This window comes from Tinamus guttatus, unplaced genomic scaffold, assembly GCF_059628265.1.
Source record: "Tinamus guttatus ecotype Peru unplaced genomic scaffold, ASM5962826v1 Tinamus_guttatus_pri_ptg000227l, whole genome shotgun sequence".
NCBI classification, from domain to species: Eukaryota; Metazoa; Chordata; class Aves; order Tinamiformes; family Tinamidae; genus Tinamus; species Tinamus guttatus.
Genome location: NW_028288761.1, coordinates 974,162 through 994,798, shown reverse-complemented (window position 1 = coordinate 994,798; position 20,637 = coordinate 974,162). Strand labels below are relative to the sequence as shown.

The 20,637-nt window shown below is 56.8% G+C and overlaps 1 protein-coding gene across 1 annotated transcript; it reads right to left on the bottom strand.

Moving 5' to 3' along the window:
* Positions 1 to 5,473: 5,473 nt before the first annotated feature.
* MUC4 (mucin 4, cell surface associated) lies at positions 5,474 to 19,110 on the bottom strand. The gene is made up of 14 exons (XM_088525577.1): positions 19,047 to 19,110; positions 16,635 to 17,183; positions 12,407 to 12,698; positions 11,226 to 11,473; positions 10,747 to 10,880; positions 10,055 to 10,219; positions 9,609 to 9,764; positions 8,767 to 8,897; positions 7,961 to 8,049; positions 7,497 to 7,676; positions 7,070 to 7,225; positions 6,167 to 6,289; positions 5,617 to 5,661; positions 5,474 to 5,490 (listed from the first exon to the last, which is right to left on the bottom strand). Exons 1-14 carry the CDS (start codon positions 19,105 to 19,107, stop codon positions 5,474 to 5,476), a joined length of 2,346 nt encoding a protein of 781 aa, XP_088381703.1. The 5' UTR covers positions 19,108 to 19,110.
* Between the last annotated feature and the right edge of the window lie 1,527 nt (positions 19,111 to 20,637).

The window sequence follows — 20,637 nt, the reverse complement described above, 5'->3', positions numbered from 1 at the left end:
AATAGTTTTGGCAGGAGAGGGGAAGGTTTTTGACTACAGTTATAAAGTGTCGGCCTGGCATTTGTACTTGGGAAGAATATTCCAGCTGGCAGGTGTGGGGGTTACAGTGGTGCTGAAAGGCTCTGAAATTGCATTAGAAGTCACTAGAAGTGCAGAAGAAAATCACTGCAGCCTGGGGTGAAGCTGAGCACTGGCCGGGTTGGCCCTGGTGCCCACCAAACCCAAGGGCCCAGATGTGACCCAGTACCTATTTCACTCCACTTTCCACCCCTCTGATGCTAGTAGGTGCAGCGACAGGCTGCATGGCCATGTGTGGGTCTCGCACCTGCCCCGAGGGCTTCTGCAGCAACGGGGGTCAATGCCACCTGGACGCGGCCACCTGCACGCCCACCTGCCTGTGCCCCCCTGCCTTCACTGACCGTCACTGCCTGGTGGCAGGCGGTGATTTTCGGCCCCCGGCTAGCCCAGGTGGGTGTCTGCACCACATCGGGTGGGCTCCAGCCCAGCTTGCCCAAGCCACGGATGTTGAGAGCAACTGCCGTGTCTTTCTCCCAGCAGACCTGCCCCGGCGGAGCGTGTGCCTGCAGGTCCGAACACTGCAAAATGTCACCGATGATGAAGTCAACCGAACCGTACGTCGCCCAAGGGGGCCGAGTTATTGCTATGTGCCCGGGGGTCCCCATAGTTGGAGACAGGATGATGGGGTGCTGCTTTGGAAGGCACTGAGGGGACACCCCCTGCATTCTTGATGTCCACCCCGCAGGCCAGTGAGGAGGTGGCACCAGCCCACGGGGTCCCAACTGAGCCATACAGGCAGCACTCATGGTTGCTCACTAGGTCCCCCATGCATGAATGAAAGGGCAGAGCAGCCCTTGGAGCTCAGACACGTCACCCTTCAGACTCTGCCCCATGCCAGAGCCATCCTGCCCTCCTCTAATGCTGCCTCCTGCTCCCATGCAGGTCACGGCTGTCCTGGCATCCCTGGAGGTGAAGGCTTTCTGGAGCAACACCAACATCACCCACACGTGAGTGAGCTGGGGTCCTAGCAGGGAGCACATGGAGCAGCAGCATTTAAGGTGCCAAGGGGATTTGTCATCTTGGGGGTTGTCTTTTCAGCCTCAAAGCTGATAAATACCCAGACGGGATGTTTATGGGGAAAAATGGGGAAACTGGGACAGAGCAAGGCTGCTCTGGTCAGGTGTTTGCAGATCTGCCCGCAGACTCTGTCCACCTCCTACTTTCACTGCAGGGATGGCTTCACATTCACTGTGGTGTCTGAGTTCGCCTACGACAGCACCGGCACCGTGATCCACTTCCTGAACGAGGAGCTAAGGGGGGCGATCACCGGTGCCTTCAACAAGACACCTCAGCGCCAGCGACGGGTAGCAGGAGCACATGTTGCCTTCGAGCACCTGCACGGGGATAACATCACTGACCTGGTGAAGTGTGAGTCCTCCAGGGCCACAGCTCAACCCTGGGGCCAGGGAGACTGACCCAGGGGTCTCCATGGCCCAGTCTCAGGGGTCAGGTGATGCTGGCACTGATGGACAAGGGTCGGTGGCAATTCCCTACCCTACAAGCGGCTCCAGCTAGAGGAAACCTGCTGGTGCGGGAGAGCAAATACACAAGCCCGGGCAATGTTGCTGGAAAACTTGGTGAGTCCATCCAGGCCGGCCTGCACGGATGACCCTCGCACTCTCCGTGCCTGCCTCTTTCCCCAGTGACAGTGTCGGAGCTGAGGCGCTATTTCCCCTGCGGCCTCCCGGGCTACAAAGGCTACCAGCTGGACTACACAGAGAGCGTTGGCTTCCTCTGCGTGTCCCCTTGCAGCACGGGCTACTGCCGGCACGGAGGCCGCTGCCAGCACCTGCCTGACGGGCCCGTGTGCAGGTAGCGGCACCTGATGAGGGGGGCGGGAGAGGCTGCGGCCAGCGCTCGCCTCAGGGCTTTACCTCTGCTCTGCCCCCTCTGCAGCTGCACCTCCTTCTCCATCTTCTCCCCCGGTGGCGAGCGGTGTGACCAGCTCGCCGTCAGCCTCGGCGCCTTCCTCGGCATCTTGCTGGGAGCGCTGGCTCTGCTCGCGCTGCTGCTCACCTCCACCTGCCTGGCAGCGCGGCGCTGCCGCCAGCACAAGGACACCCAGGGGTAAGCAGTGCCCCGTGGCCTCCCGTGGCACTCGGGGCCAGGCCGGGGCAGCGTGGCACTGGCTGAGGGGCTCTCGGGCACCAGGCAGGGCAGGAGATGGAGTTTGGAAGTCAGGAAGAGCATTACCCGCTCAAAAAAAATGGGTGGAAAATTCACTTTTGAATGGTTAAGAGCTGGTCAGACATGATTTCCCAGGCAGCGGGAGGCAGGCTGAGCCTGTCTCCAGTAAGCGTTTTTTCTGGGTGGTCTTTCAGTGTCTTCCGGACCTTTTTCCAGTCATTTGCTGCTCAAGGGTCCAGTTACTTCCGTGGGCTGAAAACTAGATTCTTTATGTCCCCATTTAAGAGAATATTTGCATTTCCTCCTCAAACCATCCCGACAGTATTTGGTTACAGAATGGCTTTCTATTTAATTTTAATTTGAATAAAGTCCAAGTAATTTCCATGGGAACTCATGTTTCCCTGGGAAGACTTGGTTTGCAACAGGAGAAGACTATTGCAGGAGTAGCCCTTCTGTTTCTGGGCAGAAAGGGGTTAGCAGACGGCTGATGAAGTGCAAGACTCAGGGGCAAAGGCCAGTGTCTCCCTTCTTCCCCTGCCCTTGGTTCCAGGCCAGAGGGCTTTTCCATGGTAGCAGGAAGCTCTGTGCCCTGAGTCCCTTGTGCTGGCCAAGGAGGTGCTAGAGCAGGTCGGAGCAGGACTGGGGCTGTTCCTTGTGTTTGTGTTGGGGCCATGCTGCATCCTGCACCCACCATGAGCTCCTTCATTGCCCAGGGGCTGTGGGCTCATCAAGCCAATGGGACATGTCGCTGTTTGCTTGTGTTTGTGTCAGGCAAGAAATTCTGTGTGCAGCAACTGGGACTTTCCTCTGTTATTGTCTCTCTCCCCCAAATCCCTGTCTCCATCCCCTCTCCCTGGCCCCACACTTTCCTGTGCCACACCAAGCTCAATCACTGCTCTCCATGCTGCTCAGACCCAGGTGCTGGCACAACGCAGGGTGCTCCCTGTGCCCTCTGACACGTTGCCTTCTTTCTGCTCCCCTCACTTTAGGGCCAAGGAGTCGTTCTGGAGACAGCGGCCATTCTCCTGTGAGTATATCCATGCACGCACCCCGAAACCCATCTCTGCTTCACTCCCTTTAATGTAACCAACCTCAGAGTCAAAGCTGGTTGTGTGGGAGCACTGACCAGTGGATCCCTGCCCTCCCTACCTGCTGAGGTGCCATCAGCTGAGCCTGCCCTCACAAGACTCACCCCAGCTCTGCTCATACTCCCCATCCAGCTCTCACCAAAGCAGAAGATGGAGTAGGACATATTCCCTTTGATGCCTCTGAATGGTGCTGGTCACCACAGCTGCAAGCCATCGACCCATCACTTCAGGTCTGTTTACCTCCCAGCTACAAGTCTGCAGGTCTCTGATGGTTTCCACTACCCTTCAGGTCTGAGCTTTGCTACTATTGCAGCTCATAGCAAAGGCCAGACCTTCTGCAAAGCCCTTGTGCAGAGTCACTCATCCCTATCACTGCTTTCTTTGCTATTTACAGATAAGGATCGCGAGACCCCACATTAGGCCTCCAAGTCAACCAGCTCAACAACCCTAGCATGGCACAATCTCCACAGCCACTGACTGATGCTGCTCTGGCTTTGACACCTCTGGCTACTTGTACAGAATGAGCTGCCTGCTGGGTTGGATACCATTCGCACTGCAGACGCCTCTGCCACATCATTTTGCTCTCACAATTTCGAGAAACATTATGAGCATGGACCAGGGAACACGCGTCTGTCTTTTGGGCTCTACTTGCAGGACTGTGACTTTTGGGGACAGTTTGCCTGAGAGTGATGGCTGTGGAAGGAGGTGCCTTTGCAACAGTTTATGTTGTAGGAATTGCTACTTTTGAATGAAAAAAAATGTACTTCTGGGGTGAGTCATCAAAGATAGGGGACTCCACCTTCCACTAAGGACAGTCAGCGTAGTCCTTGAACATGCGAGTAAGGAGGTAGCACCTTGTGCAGTGTAACTAGATCCAGCACAGATCGCTGAGAACAGGCTCAGATGGGCCAGTGCAGTGATTATAACCCCCAATGAGCAAAATAGAATAAAAGAAAAGATTACAGCATGTTGCTGAGTAAATTATATGCGCTTATTAACCCTACTTCCTTTTTCCAAGCGCTGGAGCACCTGCTGGCACATTGCAGCTATGGCACCAAAGAAAATTTGCCCATAATTTCTATTGCTCTGTCCCAATTCCCACTCCCAAGCCGCAGGTTTCACCTCATTGCTTTCCCAAATCACCACACGTAACGACTCAAATCACAGCCCTAGAACCAGATCCCCACAAACTCTCTGCTGCTCTTCACCGGTGTTGAGCGAAGGTGCATCGTTAGTGCAGGAGCATCAAGAGGCAGCTCTGGCCCGCAGCCCTCCTTCCCCTGAGGCTGGCAAGGACCAAGTCCCAGCTGCACGCACTGCAGCCAGCAGCTCGGCTCTCCCCACTCACCACGCCACTGCTTACCAGCCCTCTGAGCAGCAGAAGACATGGCTGCCATGGGATCAAAGATGCTTATGCCCCTCGGGCACTTTATTGAATGAACAGTATTTGACAAGGATTTTTTTTTAAAGAAGTAGAGATGCCCTCACAAACACACATAAAATAATTTTCTACTGCCCTTTCTGATGGAGGGGAGCGAGTTTTGCTCTTGCGTGTCCAGCAGAGACATCAGCCTGACTCTGGACTGATCCAGAGAGTTGTTTCTGGAACCGGAGAGCATGGGAGGAAAGTCTTGGGACAGGAGCAGGTTGCAAGACACAGATACCGCCAGCTCAAAGGACCATCTTGGGAGGCCACCTGAGGCTATGAGGTGCTCAGGTCTTGGCTGCATTTGGCCTGCACGAGGGGAAGAAACCCTTTCCCACATGCTGGGACACAACCAGCCCTCCCCCCTTGCCTTCCCCATATGTAGGGAGGAGGAGAGAGTTGACTGACACAGCTCAGAAACGCTTGCCCCCCTCCCCGCCAGCAAGGAGGTGCTAGTATCTGGAGCAGCCCAATGCAGCAGGTGTCAAAAGTGCTACAGCCAGGAAAGGGTGAAAAAAAGCAACCACATCCCCGTGACAAATCTGGGAAAGAAACGTGAACGTCTATCAGCAAATGCAACTGCAAGCACTGGCCCCATGAGCCAGTGCTGTGCAGAGGGCAGGGGATGTCATGGGACAACGGCGGCTGTGGTGAACAGGGCCCCATAGATTTCCCGTGTTTAGGAGCAAATGGCTTGTTGGAGGGTCAGCCATAGCATAGGCCATTATGGAGAAGGAGCAGGGTGAGTGTGGAGTTACTTGGCATCTCCATCTGCAAAGAAGAAGAAAGAGTAAGCGCTCAACAACTTGAACAAGGCCAGAACCAGCCAACTCGTCCATGGCCTCTCCCCTGGGCTGGGGGGGCTCTCCTTACTGGGACAGTCCCCTGCATGCTCACCTTCATTCTCCTCCGAATGGCTGTTTGCCTCTTCCGACGACCGCCCTGGCAGTCCAAAGGAAGATCACAGGTCAGTTTGCATGTAAGAACTGCATTGTCCATGTTTCTCCACCCCTCTTGGCGCCATCACCCCCAGATCACACTGGCGCATGAACAGCTCTTCAAGGTAGCCTGTGTCCAAGCCTCTGGCACCAGGCACCAGAAAAGCTCGTTTGTGCTCCCATGTTTTGAATCCATTAGCTCCCCAGGAAGGAGGTGTTACAGGCTCTGTTAGCAAGCAGGAGCCACCACTGTTGGTCACCCTATTTCCTCGGCTCATCATGTCACTTCCCCCGAGCTCTCTCAGGGAGTGGAGGGTCTCCAAACCCAGACCCTTGCTCCAAACCCTCCTCTGCTGGTGTCTCTCTCCCTATCTCCCCCAAAGAAAGAAGCCTAGTCTCAGGTGTATAATCTTTGTGGACACCCCAAAACTTCTTGCATGTCCACCACAGGCTGTCTCTTTATTAGCCACATGGAGGTTGAGCTGGTCACCCCACCGCTGGAAACCCACCCGTGCTGGGTGCCTGGTATCCATCATCGCAGCCAATCTCCGGTCTCTTCTCGCTGTACCTGGCACAGAGCTGGGCGCTTCCTGCCTGGTTACAGCACCAGTCATGCAACTTCAGCTCCTGATCTAGAGGCAGAAATCAGAGTGAGAGGAGGAGAGCAAGCAGTGCTGGCTTCGAGGAGGGCAATTTGCACTGGCCCCAGCACAAGGGCTCATGCTGTGTTTTGTGGGTATCAGATCATCCATGCTCCCTCCAAGGGCAACAGCACATCAGGAAATAGATTTGCATGGAGATTAAAATGATTTACAGGCTGCAGTGATGCCAGCTTCAGCCACGCGACTTGACACAGGGAGTCCCTACTGCCACCCTGGTCTACCCTGACCTCTCCAGCATCACAGGCAAGGGGAGGAGAAGAAGGGCTTGAGTACATTCACCCATGGCACCGAGCCTGGGCAATGTGTGTGCATTTGAAAGCCCTTCATTTACTGGGGTAAAATCCCTTCCGGAAGATCATCACATCTCCCCCTTTATAAAGCCCAGTCTCATTTCACATCGATTTCATGCCTTGTCTGATTTCACGCCAATTTGTCCTCCCAGCCTCCTGGGTTTCTTGCTGCCTGGCCTCACCTCCTGCTGACTGCGGGGGGCTGCACTTAGCAGGGCTTAGCTTGGCCTTGCTGCATCAACTCCACGTTACTAAAGCCATGGGATATAAGGGTGCGACTTTCAGCCCTTTCCCCACCCTGCGTCCTGCTGGGCTCCAGCACCTCCCTCAGGTGTAAAATGGCTTATAGCTAAAGATATTAAGGGGCCTCTGCAGTCCTCCGCAGGAGGCTGAGACTCCTAAGCCACTGAACATCACTGCCGTGCGTTACATTCGGGAGAGCGGGACCAGCTGCTCTTACCACGGTATGGGGATGCCTGCCTCGAGAATCGCCAGTATCTCTCCTGCCGCCCCTCGGCGAACTGGCCCCGGCTGTCATAGAGGCAGCGGATGCCAGCGCCGTACTGGTTCGGCGAGGCAGAGTGCAGCATCGTCAAGCGGGAGCCATCGAGCTGGCCTGAAACAGGGCAGTGGTGAGTATCCCGCCACGGAGAGGAGAGGGGCTCCCCTTCACCGTCATCCACCGCTCCTGCCACCTCCTGGGGGTACCAGCGGGGTCTGTCCCAGTGGCAACCCAAGGTGAGACCCCCCACCACCCGCCACTGTTGTGTCCCTCCTCTCACAGCACCCAATGCCCCCAGTCTGGCATGCTCGGGTGAGCCCGGCCATCCCACAGGGGACCTGGGTTGGGTTGTTTCAGGGGGTGTCCCCTTGCTGGTCCCACTTGCCTCCCCGGGCGCTCCGGAAGCGCAGGTCCTGCTGCCCTTGCTGCAGGGAGCAGGGACAGGAGGGCAGGTCCCGGCTCCACACTCGCGGCTCCTGCTGCTGCCCCGTCCACGCCAGGCACTTCAGCCTGTAGTTGGCCCCCACGCAGCTCTCCAGCTTGTATATCCACAGCCCACGGAGATCTGCGGAGAGAAGTCACCAGCTGTCGCCTCCGGCCAAAGTTGCCCTCAGCTTAACGCGAGAGGTGAATATTCCTGGTGCAGAAATTAAGCCATCAGTCCCAAATATGACAAACAGCCATGCCAGGGAAGCAGCAGAGATGTTTCTCCCAGAGAAGAAATCCTGGACAGAGCCATTTATGAAGAGCACTGCTAAAAGTGCCCATGAGCACGGTAGGGATATTTCAGGCATCCCTCCCAGGCAGACCTCCCCAGCCACTCACACCCCATGCACTGTGCATCCCCACCTGTGTTGGAGCCCCTGAACTGGTCAGGGCGGTATTTAGCAGCCGGAGGTCTTTGAGCAAGGTCATCATTGTGGTAAAATCCATCCCCGCTGTGTGCAGAAAGAGAAATAAATAAGCAAAGTCAGAGATTCCACCTGCTGTGGGGGTGCGTGCCAGCCTGTTGCTTCCCTTCCACAAGGTGCCCTTGGTTTTGGGTGTTGCTGGGGCTCAGGGGCCTGGGAAACAGGGGGCTATACTGTTTGCAGAGCTGTGAGACAGAGTGGCTGCGAGTGAGCACTCGCACATAAATCTGCAGGCGCAAGCATGCACATGCTGCTTTCCTCACCCCAGAAGATCTCTCTACCCAGAAGCAGAAAACCAAAAATAACCAGGTCCTGAAGACTGCTGGCCATTGAAGCCCCAGCACAAAGCAGGTAGAATGCAACCAGGGCAGGAAGCAACCGCTTGAGCCAAGCCACTGGAAATCCCTTCCCCAAGCAGCGCAAAGTTCATTAAACACCACCTTTTCCCCACTTCTAAGCCCCAAACTGCCAAGGCACGTCCAGTCGCCGGCTGCAGTGGGATGTGAAGATTTTATCGTAAGCACAGCCCAGCAGATAAGAGTTTTGCAAGCGATCCAGCTAATTGGGCAAATATCCATGCACAGGGCCGCTGGGCTGCGTGGGTGGGCAGGCCTCAGCTGGGCTGCCTCATCCATACGGGGTGCTCTGGTGGGGAAGGACTAGACCAGCCGGAGCCTGCAGTTTGGCAGCGCATGGTGCTCGGAGAAGGCAGGGGTAGGAAACCATCCGTACAGCTCCGACTACCTGGAATAGCCGATAAGCACATTTGTAGCAGCAAGCTGGCTGTAATCCCATCTCATGCCTCCGTCTTGGTACAGGATCAGGAGGTAGGATCTGAAGCCGTCAGTGGTGAGCACAGCCTGGTATGTGCTTGTCTGTGGGGACACAGAGCAGCCAGCTAAGGAGCCAAGTAAAGCTGGCTGGTAGGTTTAATAATAATACAGGTAGGGGCTTGCAGCAGCAGGTGGGAAGAAGAGGGACTCAGACCCTAATGTGCGAGGCAAGTCTGAATTGTTTTGCATTTGCAACAAGAATGACATTTTTATTCTGGTGTTGGTTCATGAGAACCTTCAAGTCAGGCAAATTTTTGTAACTTAAAAAAATACTATTTCTGGTACACAATAAACTTGCCTCACATTAAAAATGAAGATTTCGGGGAGCAGGAGGAGTTCAGCTCTAAGTGTCCTCCCAAAACCTACAAGTCAACAAAAATGGGTCGAGCCCACTGCTTTTTGGCAAAAAAAAAAAATTAACAATATGCACCTTTTGCACAAAACCACTTTCTTATTTTCAGATATAGGCAATGTGAGAGCTGGCAGATACCTCCAGGAAGGAAACAACAAGCATCAGCAAGGGCTGACGGGGACCCTGGGCACCAACACCAGTAACAAGGTGGGCTCTGCACCAGTGCCAGGAGCTCTCTGTTCAGAGCATCCATCCCTTTCTCTTAAATGTTCCCGAGGATTTTCAGGAAACAGCTCAGCCCTCTGGCAGCAAGATCCCACCAGGGGATCTGTGTCACAGCCCCACACACTCGCACACGAAGCCAAACATGGTGGCAGCCCCCTTAAGCTCCAGTTCCTCACCCTCCTGGTGTCTGTCCGCGCTGTGTGGGCAGGAGCCTTCTCCCAGGTGATCTTCAGGGTCCACACCGCCGAGTATGAAGTTTTCATGTACCGTCGAATCTTGGCTTCCACATCAAGGACAAAGGGAGGTTTGGCAGAGTTCAGGGTGAAGAACTCCTGTAGTTTGGTACGTGCACACAGATGTTATCTCCCGATAAAGCAAAAACATTTCTAAATTTGTCACTGCCTTCACATCCCAAGCCCTATCCCATGGCTAGCAGTTTGAATGGGCCTGTGAGAGCAGAGCACTTCACTGTTACATCTGGCCTGAACACAGGAAAAGCTTCTCATTAGCTCAGTTAGTTGATTATACATCCCAAGGGGCATCCAAAAAACACACAATGAGTTTATCATTGGAAGGTGCTTAATGCAAAAGCCCTCAGCACAACCCAAGTGGCTTCACTGACCTGGTAGAACGTGGTGCCAACCCCTCTGGAGAAGTCAGCATCGTCCCAAAACACGGCGATCATGGGAACCTTCTCGCGGCCATTAAACCCACCGGGAGGTGGGCTGGAGAATGGGAAGAGGTTCTTGTCTGAGGCTGGGAAGATGATTTGTCCGTTGTCTGTGAACTGAACACAGATCCATGTGTCATGCCTTATGTCTGGCAGGCAAAGGCAGGACAAGCTGCTCAAACATGTGTGGGCCTGGCCAGACCCTCGGCTGCTTGTGGGTTTGTCCCAGCCCCAATGAATGTGCAGCATGGTGGGATCCCCAGGATCCCACACAGACTTGATGGGGCCTGGGAACTAGCCTGTGTTCCTATTGGAAACTATATCACAGGCAAAAATGATTAAAGCTTTGGGTTCTCTGTTGAGCACTCCCAAACCAGCCACTGGAAGCCACTTTATAAAATAGGCATGAGAATGGCCCCAGCATTTCTAACAGTGACATCCAGCAGGTGTTTGACATTTGTGAGAACAAAAACAGAAGAAGGCACTGCCAGCCCCCTGAAATAACCACAAAGTCCCCATCCACTGCAAACAGGCACTGAAACATTCCCGCTCTATTCGCCTCTCCGAGGAGCCCATCCTAAGTCCTCACCTCCTAGGTTTTTGGGTGATGGCCACCTAGAGCAAGCCAAATCAAATAGACTCACGTAGAGAGAATCACGCAGGGCTTTCCCAAAGGGGAATCCGGTCTCAGGCTTGAAAAGTGGTGAATTGAAGTCCACTCGTCTTTCCACATACTCGCGATCATTTTCCCTTGTTCCGTATGAGTAGAGGGGCACCGCTGCAGTCAAAAGAAAATGCGTACAGCAAGGGGATGCAGTGTTTAAACACCCCGTGCCTCTTTATAGAGACAGTCATAGCCTCCACCTCCAATTTCATGTCTGTTAAATAAAGTATTTGGAGGGGATTTCTTCCATACGACGGCAGGGAAAGGTCTTCTCTGCCTGATGGAAGAGGCAGGTTCCTGCTGCATGTGCTCAATGTACCAGGCTCATCCAGGTGCTGCAGGAGCTTCTAATGGCACATCTGATCCTGGACCCTCATCGTGACCCCCCTCAACTCCCCATCCCCATCTTCCCCTACATGGATCCATACCCACCACTGCTCCCACACCAGGCCACCCTACCTGCAGTCACGGGCAGCGGGACGGCGGGGGCCACGGGACCCCCCAGCGGAGCTGGAACCACGTTGGATGACCCCTGGGGGAGCAGAGCAGCTGCCCCGTTCACTCCTGGCTTGGGGATCACCTTGCGAAGCGAGGCTTGTGAGGCTGGGACAGCGGCCACGGGGCTGCAGGACACGGGCGGGCGTGTGGTGGCTGGTGGCCCTCCCCGCGCTGCTCCTTGGCTTGGCACGGTTCTGGGGAGACTCGGCCTAGCAGCAGCAGGGCCAGCAGCAGCTGTGTGGCTGAGGCCCGCATTCGCCTTGCTGCTTGAGGAAGGCTGCAGGACCACGGGTGATGAACCACCAGCGGATCCTGCTCCTGGAAATTTTGTCAGGGTGTTTCCAGCAGCAACCCCAATGGGAGCAAGGTCAGAGGACCCTCCCGTTGAGCTTTGCACCATCGAGGACTGAGCAGGGGACCCAGCGGCTGTTCTGGGAGGCAGTTGAGCTGCAGCCCCCGGCCCTGCTGCCGCACCAGGGAGCTCAGGACTCAGTTGCCCTGGGCTGTCTGTGTCCCCTCTCCCGCCAGCAGCTGCAGAGACGGATGGGACACCAGGACTTTTGGAATGGGCAGGTGGCAGGAGCAGGGCAGATCCATCAGGATCTGCGGAGGCTATCCCAAGAGCTCCCTTTTCCAGAGTGGAGGGTCCTGCTGTCAGGTCACTTGTTGAACCTGGAGAGGAAAATCTGGAGACAGGAGACAGGCCCTCAGCAGCAGGAGGCACCGCTGGGCCTACGTTGGGAGACACAGGGGCAGCCGGGTGCTCTTCTGAAGGTGCCAGCATTCCTGAAGCCATCTTGCTGTCAGGAGACCAAGGGACGGTGGTCTCAGCACCGGCCAGTGGCCCACGGAACACCTTTGCTGCAGGCAGCAGTGCGCCCGCGGCTGCCAAGCTGCTTCCGCTGTGGATACTGGAGGGAGAGGGGGGCTTCTCCTTAGGCACCAGCCCGGGGCTTCCTCCCATGCCTTCCAAGGAGGCAGGCAATGCTCCAAGCCCGTGTGTAGGGAGCAGCAGAGAAGAGCCTAGCAAGCTGGCAATGCCAGCGGTGGCAACACCAGTGTCTAGAGCCGGTGGGAGCAGGGTCTGCACCCGCTGCGGTGAGGCAAGGGCCAGGGGGACCAGCACTCCCGGTGCTGCTTGCACAATTCCTCCTGCTCCAGCTCCTAAAGTGGCATCAAGAGAAGCTTCATTATCAGCAGAGACTCCCCTTTCTCCCCCAGGCAGGTCCACAACATGGGCTTGGCTCAGTTTTGCTTCAGAAGCTCCAAGACCTGAACCGCTCTGGATGCCAGGGGCAGACATGAGAGCACTCTCAGCACCTGAAGACCCTGGGCCAGAAACAGCTGTGTTCGAACCACCGGCTCCTCCACTGGCGTCGGGAAGGCCTGTCCCCTCCATAGTCACGCTGGCTGTCCCAGATGATGAAAAGCCTCCTACAGATAGAGAAGAGGGTGCAGAGTGCTCCACAGCTCTTGCTGCTCCATCAAAGGCTTCCAGAACAGATGTTCCCTCTGCAACAGAGCCCTGGGACTCCCCAGGGGATGCTCCTTCACCAGGAACAGCCTTGGCCAGTTCACCTGCTTCCTCTGTGGCAGGAGGGAGCTCAGGCTGAACACCCCTTGAGGCAGGAGCACCCCCCGAGGCAGGCTGTGAAAGGCCAGGAGCACTGGGAACTCCTCCAAGGTTGTTCACACTGACACTGTCCCAGTCTGAGGATGCTGCAGCCACATCACTGGCAGAGGCAGGCCCAGACAGGGACCCAGCATCAGGCAGCTGATCCGTCCTGGTCGCTTTGCTGATTCCCAGAGCAGAGCTCAGGGACTGCTCAGCCCGGGCTGTGCTGCCACCTCCTCCCAGGATCTGATCCACCATGTCGACTTCACTTTCCTCCACTCCTTGTAGTCCTGGGCCAACGCCAGGAGAGCCCGGGGGGACGGGCAACACGGGCCCCCCCAGGCTGAAGGATGCTGGACTTTGGGCCTTCAATGCTGGATTCAAGCCAGGTCTACTGGTTCCAGGGAGGCCTGCTACATTGGAAGTGCTGCCGACCATCCCCTGTGGCTCCAACTCTTCAAGAGATGGGACCACAGGAGAACTGAGGTTGGGATTTGCTGCTGTCTCTGCTCCATTCTCAGCCCCAGGCAGGGTGCTGGCTGCAGCACCTGGGGCCAGCTGAGGATAACCACCAGGAGCTGCAGCAAGGTCTGGGCCACCCTCTCTGGCCAAGGAGACCTGAGAAAGACCATCAGGGCCAGAAGCTCCTTCTGGGATGGATCCTGCTCCATCAGTCTCTGAAATGGCGGAAGCTGCAGCCACATCAGTGGGAGAAGATGGTCCTGCTGGGGACCCGGTGTCAGGCAGCTGATCTGCCCCAAGTGCTGTCCCGCTGCCTGAGATGAAGCTTGAGAACAATGCAGGCCTGGCTGCACTGCCACCTCCTCCTTGGGCCTGCTCTGCTGCGACGGCTTCACTCTCCTCCTCTGCCGGCAGCCCCAGGTTGGTACCAGGTAACTTGGGTCCATCAGGTCCAAGGGACACTGAGCTGGAGGCATCCAGTGCTGGGTTGAAGCTGGTGCCTGGTCTGTCAGCCAAAGGAAGTCCTGCTCCCCCAGGAGAACCACTCACTGTCCCCTGCGGCTCTGAACCGCCAAAGGACAGGGTCTCAGCACCAAGGTTGGGACTTGCTGCTGTCTCTGCTCCATTCTCGGGCCCAGGCAGGGTGCTGGCACCTGGGGCCAGCTGAGGAGAATCAGCGGGAGCTGCAGCAAGGTCTGGGCCACCCTCGCTGGCCAAGGAGGCTTGGGAATGACCATCAGGGCCAGGAGCTGCTTCTAGGATGGATCCTGCTCCATCAGTCTCTGAAATGGCAGAGGCTGCAGCCACATCAGTGGGAGAAGATGGTCCTGCTGGTGACCCAGTGTCAGGCAGCTGATCTGCCCCAAGTGCTGCCCCGCTGCCTGAGATGAAGCTTGAGGACGATGCAGCCCCGGCTGCACTGCCACCTCCTCCTTGAGTCTGCTCTGCTGCGACGGCTTCACTCCCCTCGTCTGCAGGCAGCCCCAGGCTGGCACCAGGCAATGCAGGTCCATCAAGTCTGAGGGACACCGAGCTGGAGGCATCCAATGCTGGGTTGAAGCTGGTGCCTGGTCCATTGGTCAAGGAGAGTTCTGCTCCCTGAGCAGAACCACTCACCGTCCCCTGTGGCTCCGACCCTCCAAGGGACAGGGTCTCAGCACCAAGGTTGGGACTTGCTGCTGTCTCTGCTCCATCATCAGCCCCAGGCAAGGTGCTGGCACCTGGGGCCAGGTGAGGATAGTCAGGAGCACTGGGAGGCTGGCCGGGCAAACCGCCTTGACGTGCATCTGTTCCAAGATCGGAATCCAGGCTAGCACTGCCAGGAGCTGCGGGACCAAGCAGGGACTTTTCTCCCAGGGCTGTTGCCTCTCCTGCTCCACTCCTGAGAAGAGGTGGAGGGGACAGTTCAGAATCTGTCAAAGCTCTGGCTTCTCCTGCTGACAGCTCTCCCAGAGTTGCAGGATCCTGTTGTGGTATGAAGGTTGGAAGACTCATGTCTATATCAGGGCTTGTGCTCACAAGATTTCCTGTCTCTGTCTCTGCCACAGCCCCAGCAGTCTCAGCCCCCAGATCTGCAACAAGGTCTGGGCCACCCTCGCTGGCCAAGGAGGCTTGGGAATGACCATCAGGGCCAGGAGCTGCTTCTAGGATGGATCCTGCTCCATCAGTCTCTGAAGTGGCAGAAGCTGCAGCCACATCAATGGGAGAAGATGGTCCTGCTGGGGACCCAGTGTCAGGCAGCTGATCTGCCCCAAGTGCTGTCCTGCTGCCTGAGATGAAGCTTGAGGACGATGCAGCCCCGGCTGCACTGCCACCTCCTCCCTGCGCCTGCTCTGCTGCGACGGCTTCACTCCCCTCCTCTGCCGGCAGCCCCAGGTTAGTACCAGGTAACTTGGGTCCATCAGGTCCAAGGGACACCGAGCTGGAGGCATCCAGTGCTGGGTTGGAGCTGGTGCCTGCATCAATCTCTGAAGCAGAGGATGCTGCAGCCACAACACTGGAAGAGGCAGGACCAGATAGGGACCTGGTATTCTGATCTATCCCGGCTGCTGTCTCACTGACCAGAGCAGAGCTCAGGGACGGCTCATCCCCAGCGGTGCTGCCACCTCCTCCTAGTGCCTGTTCTGCTGTACCAGCTTCACTCCCCTCTGCCGCTGGCTGTCCCAGGCCTGTGCCAAGCCAGCCCTCAGGGACAGGCGATGCAGGTCCAAGGGATGCCAGGCTGGGCTCATCCAATGCTGGATTTAAGCTGGTACCTGGTTCATCCTCTGAGGGGAGTCCTGCTCCCTCAGAAGTACCAGCTGCTATCCCCTGTAGCTCAGACTCTCCAAGAGATGGAGACACAGAAGTATTGATGTTGGGGTTTGCCAACACCTTTGCTCCATCCTCAGCCCCAGGAAGGGTGCTGGCCACAGCATCCAGGGCCGGCTGAGGGGTGTCAGCAGTGCTAGACAAGGCAGGAGAGGATGAGGAGCCATTGGGGATGTCCACAGCGGATGGCAGACCTCCAGCAGCAGCATCCCATGGGACAGGGAGCAGTGAAGGCTCATCCATAGCTGCAGTCCCTGCAGGCAGCGGTGCCGTGCGCACTGGGAGCGCTGCCGTGGCCGAGGAAGGGGAGACACTTTTCACATCAGGCTCGGCAGGGGCTGCAAGCACCTCACTAGCTGCAGGAGATGGAGCTGAATAAGGACCGTCCAAATCCACCCCTGGAGATCCCTGTTCAACCCTGTCAGGTCCTAGTGAAGTTTCCAGGCTTGGCTCTGTCTTGCCAGCAAGGCGGGAGGTTTCCTCTGGGTTTCCCACTGCTCCTGACACAGTCTCGCTCTGCAGAGACGGATGGGACAAATCAGGTGCACCAAGAGTATCACCTGGTGTGTCTCCTGCATTTCCAGCCTCTAGAGGAGCAGGACGTTCCTCAGCAGCTGGGGCTGTTTCTCCTGATGGCTCCTGGGTGACATGGGTGACCTCACTTGCCTGCTCGTCCTGCTGTGTTGCAAGCAGCTCCCCAGGGTTTGGACTCAAAGAAGGGGCACTTGCCCTGCTCTGGAAACCCACAGCGAGGGTTACCCCTTCCTTGCTCACTCCTGTTGTGGCCATATCCAGCCCTCTGCTTGGCAGCGCGGTGATGCCCAGACCCAAGGGGCTGTTGGCAGCAGGGTACCCTATGGCCCTGGGGGTTGGCTGTGTCCCCAGAGCTGATGGAGAAGGGAAGTTTGGGACAGATGTGGTGTCAGGAACAGGCTCCAAACCTCCTGCTCCCTCTCTTGTCACGGATGCTGAAACATTGTTACTGACGTCCACAAATTGTGGGGAGGCCAGGGTAGTACCAAGGGATGTGCTAGGAGTAGCTCCCATGATATTGGGCTCTGCACCGGGGGAGAAAAGGGGCTCATGTGTGGAGAACGAGGCAGCATCTGCAGCTGGGGCATCATTTTCCTGAGACACGTTAACAGAGCTGGTAGCATTTGTCAAAGCTTGGAGGTCTCCAGCAGGCACCTGTGTTTCTTCTGGCTCTGAAGGAGATGGACTGGCCTCAGCATCACTCCCTGCCATTGAACGGGGACTATATTCGCTTGCTGCGGTGGCTGCTGTTGCCACGTCGCTCAGCTCTGCTCCGGTGGCGAAGGCCGGGCTCGTGGGTCCTCCACCGAGGAGCCCATCCGTCAGCGAGGCAGGGACGTCAGCCGTGGTGGCCGGCGGCAGAGGCACCGCGGTGCTCGTCTCTGCCGTCCCCGGCACCAGGGCACGGGGCGCTTGGCTCTCCACAGTGGAGGGAAAAATTGTGCCCATAGCGAGTGGCCCCTCCGTGGGGACAGGGATGGCAACGGCAGCATTTAGACCTGCAGAGAAATGGAGCGGAGCCGGGTTAAGGAGCAGTTGGCCCCACACGTCCCCGCAGCCAAGCAGTGCCGGATGCTGCTCCAGGAGGAGCAGGGCAGGGATGCTCTGCAGCCCAGGGCTGTCACCTCTTGGCCTCAAGGTCTGGGAAACACCTAAGGGGACCGGCAGGAAAGCAGGGAGCTTTGCTAAGCCCTGTTTTCTCCTGCTGCCACCTTCCAACATGCTGTCTGTTTTAAGGCACAAGAATCACCATCCAGGCTATCATGTACGCAACGTGGCAACATTTTGCATCCTGCCACATTAGCACAGCCAGCTGAGGTGGGACACAGCTCAATCCAGGCCAGGGAGAGGCACTTGCACAGGCACAAGGGGCTGCGGAGTGCTCGATACCGCAGGACGGTACAGCCCAACCCAGATACACCACGAAGGGATGGCCCTGACTGGCGGTCACCTTGGAAGAGCCGGGAACCTGTAAATCTAGTTCAAATTCCCACGAGCGTTTTAAAGTGCAATCCTAGGAGAGTCCTTAGTACTCCATCCGCTTTGCAGGCATACCTCAGAACAGACTTGTTTCTGCAGAGCCTTTCTGTTTCATAAGTTTTGCACTTTTGGGATATCTGGGATAAATTAAAATGCACTTTCCTTAAAACTCTTTGGCAGGTAAGAAATCATATTTCAGTGAAACATTTATTTATTGCAAAACGTCTTCTGACTCACTTATCCAGGGTCATCAATCCTTTCCTGGGGCTGAGCCTGTGTGCTCCAGCCCAGGTCCCTGAGACGGGCTAATACTGAATGCTCTCATCAAGAACCAAGGGGGCTGGTACACTTGGAGGAAATATCGAGCAGCTCCCAGTCTTCTTTTAGGATAGGGATGCAACCCTTGGGATGCTGGCTCTGGGAGGAAGCTGGAGGATCTGCTGACACTTGTCTTTATGTAGCTGCAATTAGGGGAGACAAAGTCCACCCTGAGGGTGAGACGGTGCCCTCAGCACCATCCCCACAGCTCGAGCCTGTTCCTGGCACTCCAGCTCATCAGGTTCCCTGCCAGGGAGACAGATCCCCCGAGCACTGGAGATGCCTCCAACCTCACTGCTAGCCCAGCTCGTTAGCTTGCTGACGGCAAAGTTGTTAATGAAAACTGTCTCTTATCCCAGACCAATCCTCATGGGATCCATCCTCCTCCAGCCCCCCGTTTCCCTTTCCGACAGGCCATTTCCTCCCCTTAGCCCCGCTGTACTTCCCCCATCTTCGCCTGCTGAGCTAAGGCTTGTGCAAAAACCAGCGCTTTCCTATCAGCCAGAGATCAGCTGCTTCCCTTCTTGACTCAAGGAAAACAAAACAAGGCAGTTGTGTCCCCCTAGGTAAGCCTGGCATGCTCCACCCCTATATATCCATGTTTTTACTTAACTCTTCCATGGACAGCAGGAAACGCCATCCCTGTGGACTGCTGACCTGAGCTGCAGATTCACAGGAAGTTTCTGCCAGAGGAGCCTTGCACCAAGCACCAGACCTCCCTCTTCCCCAGGGCATAGGAGAGACGAGAGCACCCCTGGCAGACCCGGTTTGTCAGGCAGCCGCTCGGTTTCCTGGCTGGAGGGGTGCGTGGCAGCATGGCCGGCTCCCCAGTCTGGGCTCCCGTCTCTCCCATAGGAAGGTGCAGCCTGAAACTGGCCTTGGAGCTGCTGCAGCTCATTGCAAAGCCAGGGAGATGCCCGTCCAAGAAACACTTTCCTCGCTTTTTGGCTGCAAGTGATGCTCATAGGAAAAGCTTCCAATGTAATCACAACCTTTCCTGCTGGCTCAGGGAGCACTAGAGGATTGGTGGGGCTCTGGTGCTAGCAGGGAAAGAGAGGACGTACCGTGCAAAATCCACGCGCAGCATCCCACGAAGGTGCGCAGCATCCATGCTCTGGTCCCCATGCCCCAGGCTCCTCCCCGGCTGGGAAGGCTTGGAGGGAGGCAAGAGCAGCAAGGGCAACCTCGTCCCTGCCCGAGTTCCTCAGGTGTAGTCCTGCTCCTGGGCCCTCCTATTTATAGGGATGACTAAAGGAGGCAGGTTGCAGCCGCTGTCCCCTCCCTCCCCCCTGTTCTTTCCATGTCCCTGTCACCATTCCCCTCCTGCAAAACCCTGCCCCGAGGGCCAGCGGGGGCACAGAGTGAAGCCCTGCTCTCCCGCAGGGACGGGGGCGGGAGGGCGCATGGGGAAAGGCCCCGTTCAGCCGAGATGTGCCCTGGCATTTGCTGCATCAGCGTGGGAGCTGCCACTCAGTGAGCAACCCGCCACAGTGCCCATGGGGACACTCCGGGCTTCGAGACCAGCTACCCAGCGGGATCCTGCCCTGGAGCAAGGCAGGATTCAAGTTCCTGCTTGGCTCCCTGCTCCTTCGGGGCCTCGGGTGGGTTTGCGCACCCCGAGGGGCAGGACTGGGGACAGGCCCTGGGGCACCAGCCCAGGTCCCCATCCCTCAGCTGCCACTGGGAGCACTGGGGTCCCCATGCAGACAGCCAGCACAGACTTGAACACCTCAGCGCTGGGTGGCTGCAGCTGCAGGAGGGAAGCTCCACTGCAAGGTGAGACCAGTTTCCCCAGTGGTTAGAGTGGGGAAAGGCCCAGTCCTGGTGCCTTTTCCCCACTGCTGGCTCAGCTTCTGGCTCACCTCATCCCTGTTCCTCTGCATCCCTCCTTTCCCCAGCTGTAGCAATTCTGCTCCCTGCCTGCAAAGTCCTTTGAGCTCCCCAAGTGCAAAGCATTATGCAAACACCCACCATTACATGTTTTTGTAATCAATTAAACGCTTCTTAAGCAGAAATGCCCCAAGCGATGCCTGCAAAGTGTTATTAGAGGTGTTGCAACCCCAGAGCTGTGAGCACACAGTGTCCCACCGGAGCCTGCCCCTTATTAAGCGGGCAGCCGAGTCAAGGCACACCAAGGGACACATCCCAGGCAGGCAGCCTTCCCGAGGGAAATGCCAAGGGAAGCCAAGTCACGGTCGATGAGTGCCCATGGTACAAACCCACGCGTTGCCCCTGGCGCGGCAGCCCAGGAGCAGGGCACACTCCATAAATCAGGACCAAGCACCGCTAGCCTGGAACGAATGCCCACCGACAGCATCGAAGCAGTGGCACGGCCGGCAGGACGACACGGTGAGGGACCGTTTGGGCAGCTGTCACACTGGGGCTTGGGGGAGCAGAACTCTTTACTATGTCTTCAGGCAGCACTGACGACCCCATATTGCTTTGGAAAACCTATGCCAAAGAGGAATATTAGCTTGTGGCAGGGGGAAGTTGTTTGAGGTGCCCGGTGCAGCAGGAGCCGCATGTGTCACTGTAAACTCTCTGATTGGTGAAATAGCTCCATTGGCATGAGGAGCTTCCAATCTGCCTTGCTCTCCAACCTCTTACAAGCTCATACCTGGTGCACTGGCACCAACACCAAGTGGAGCCCCTCGT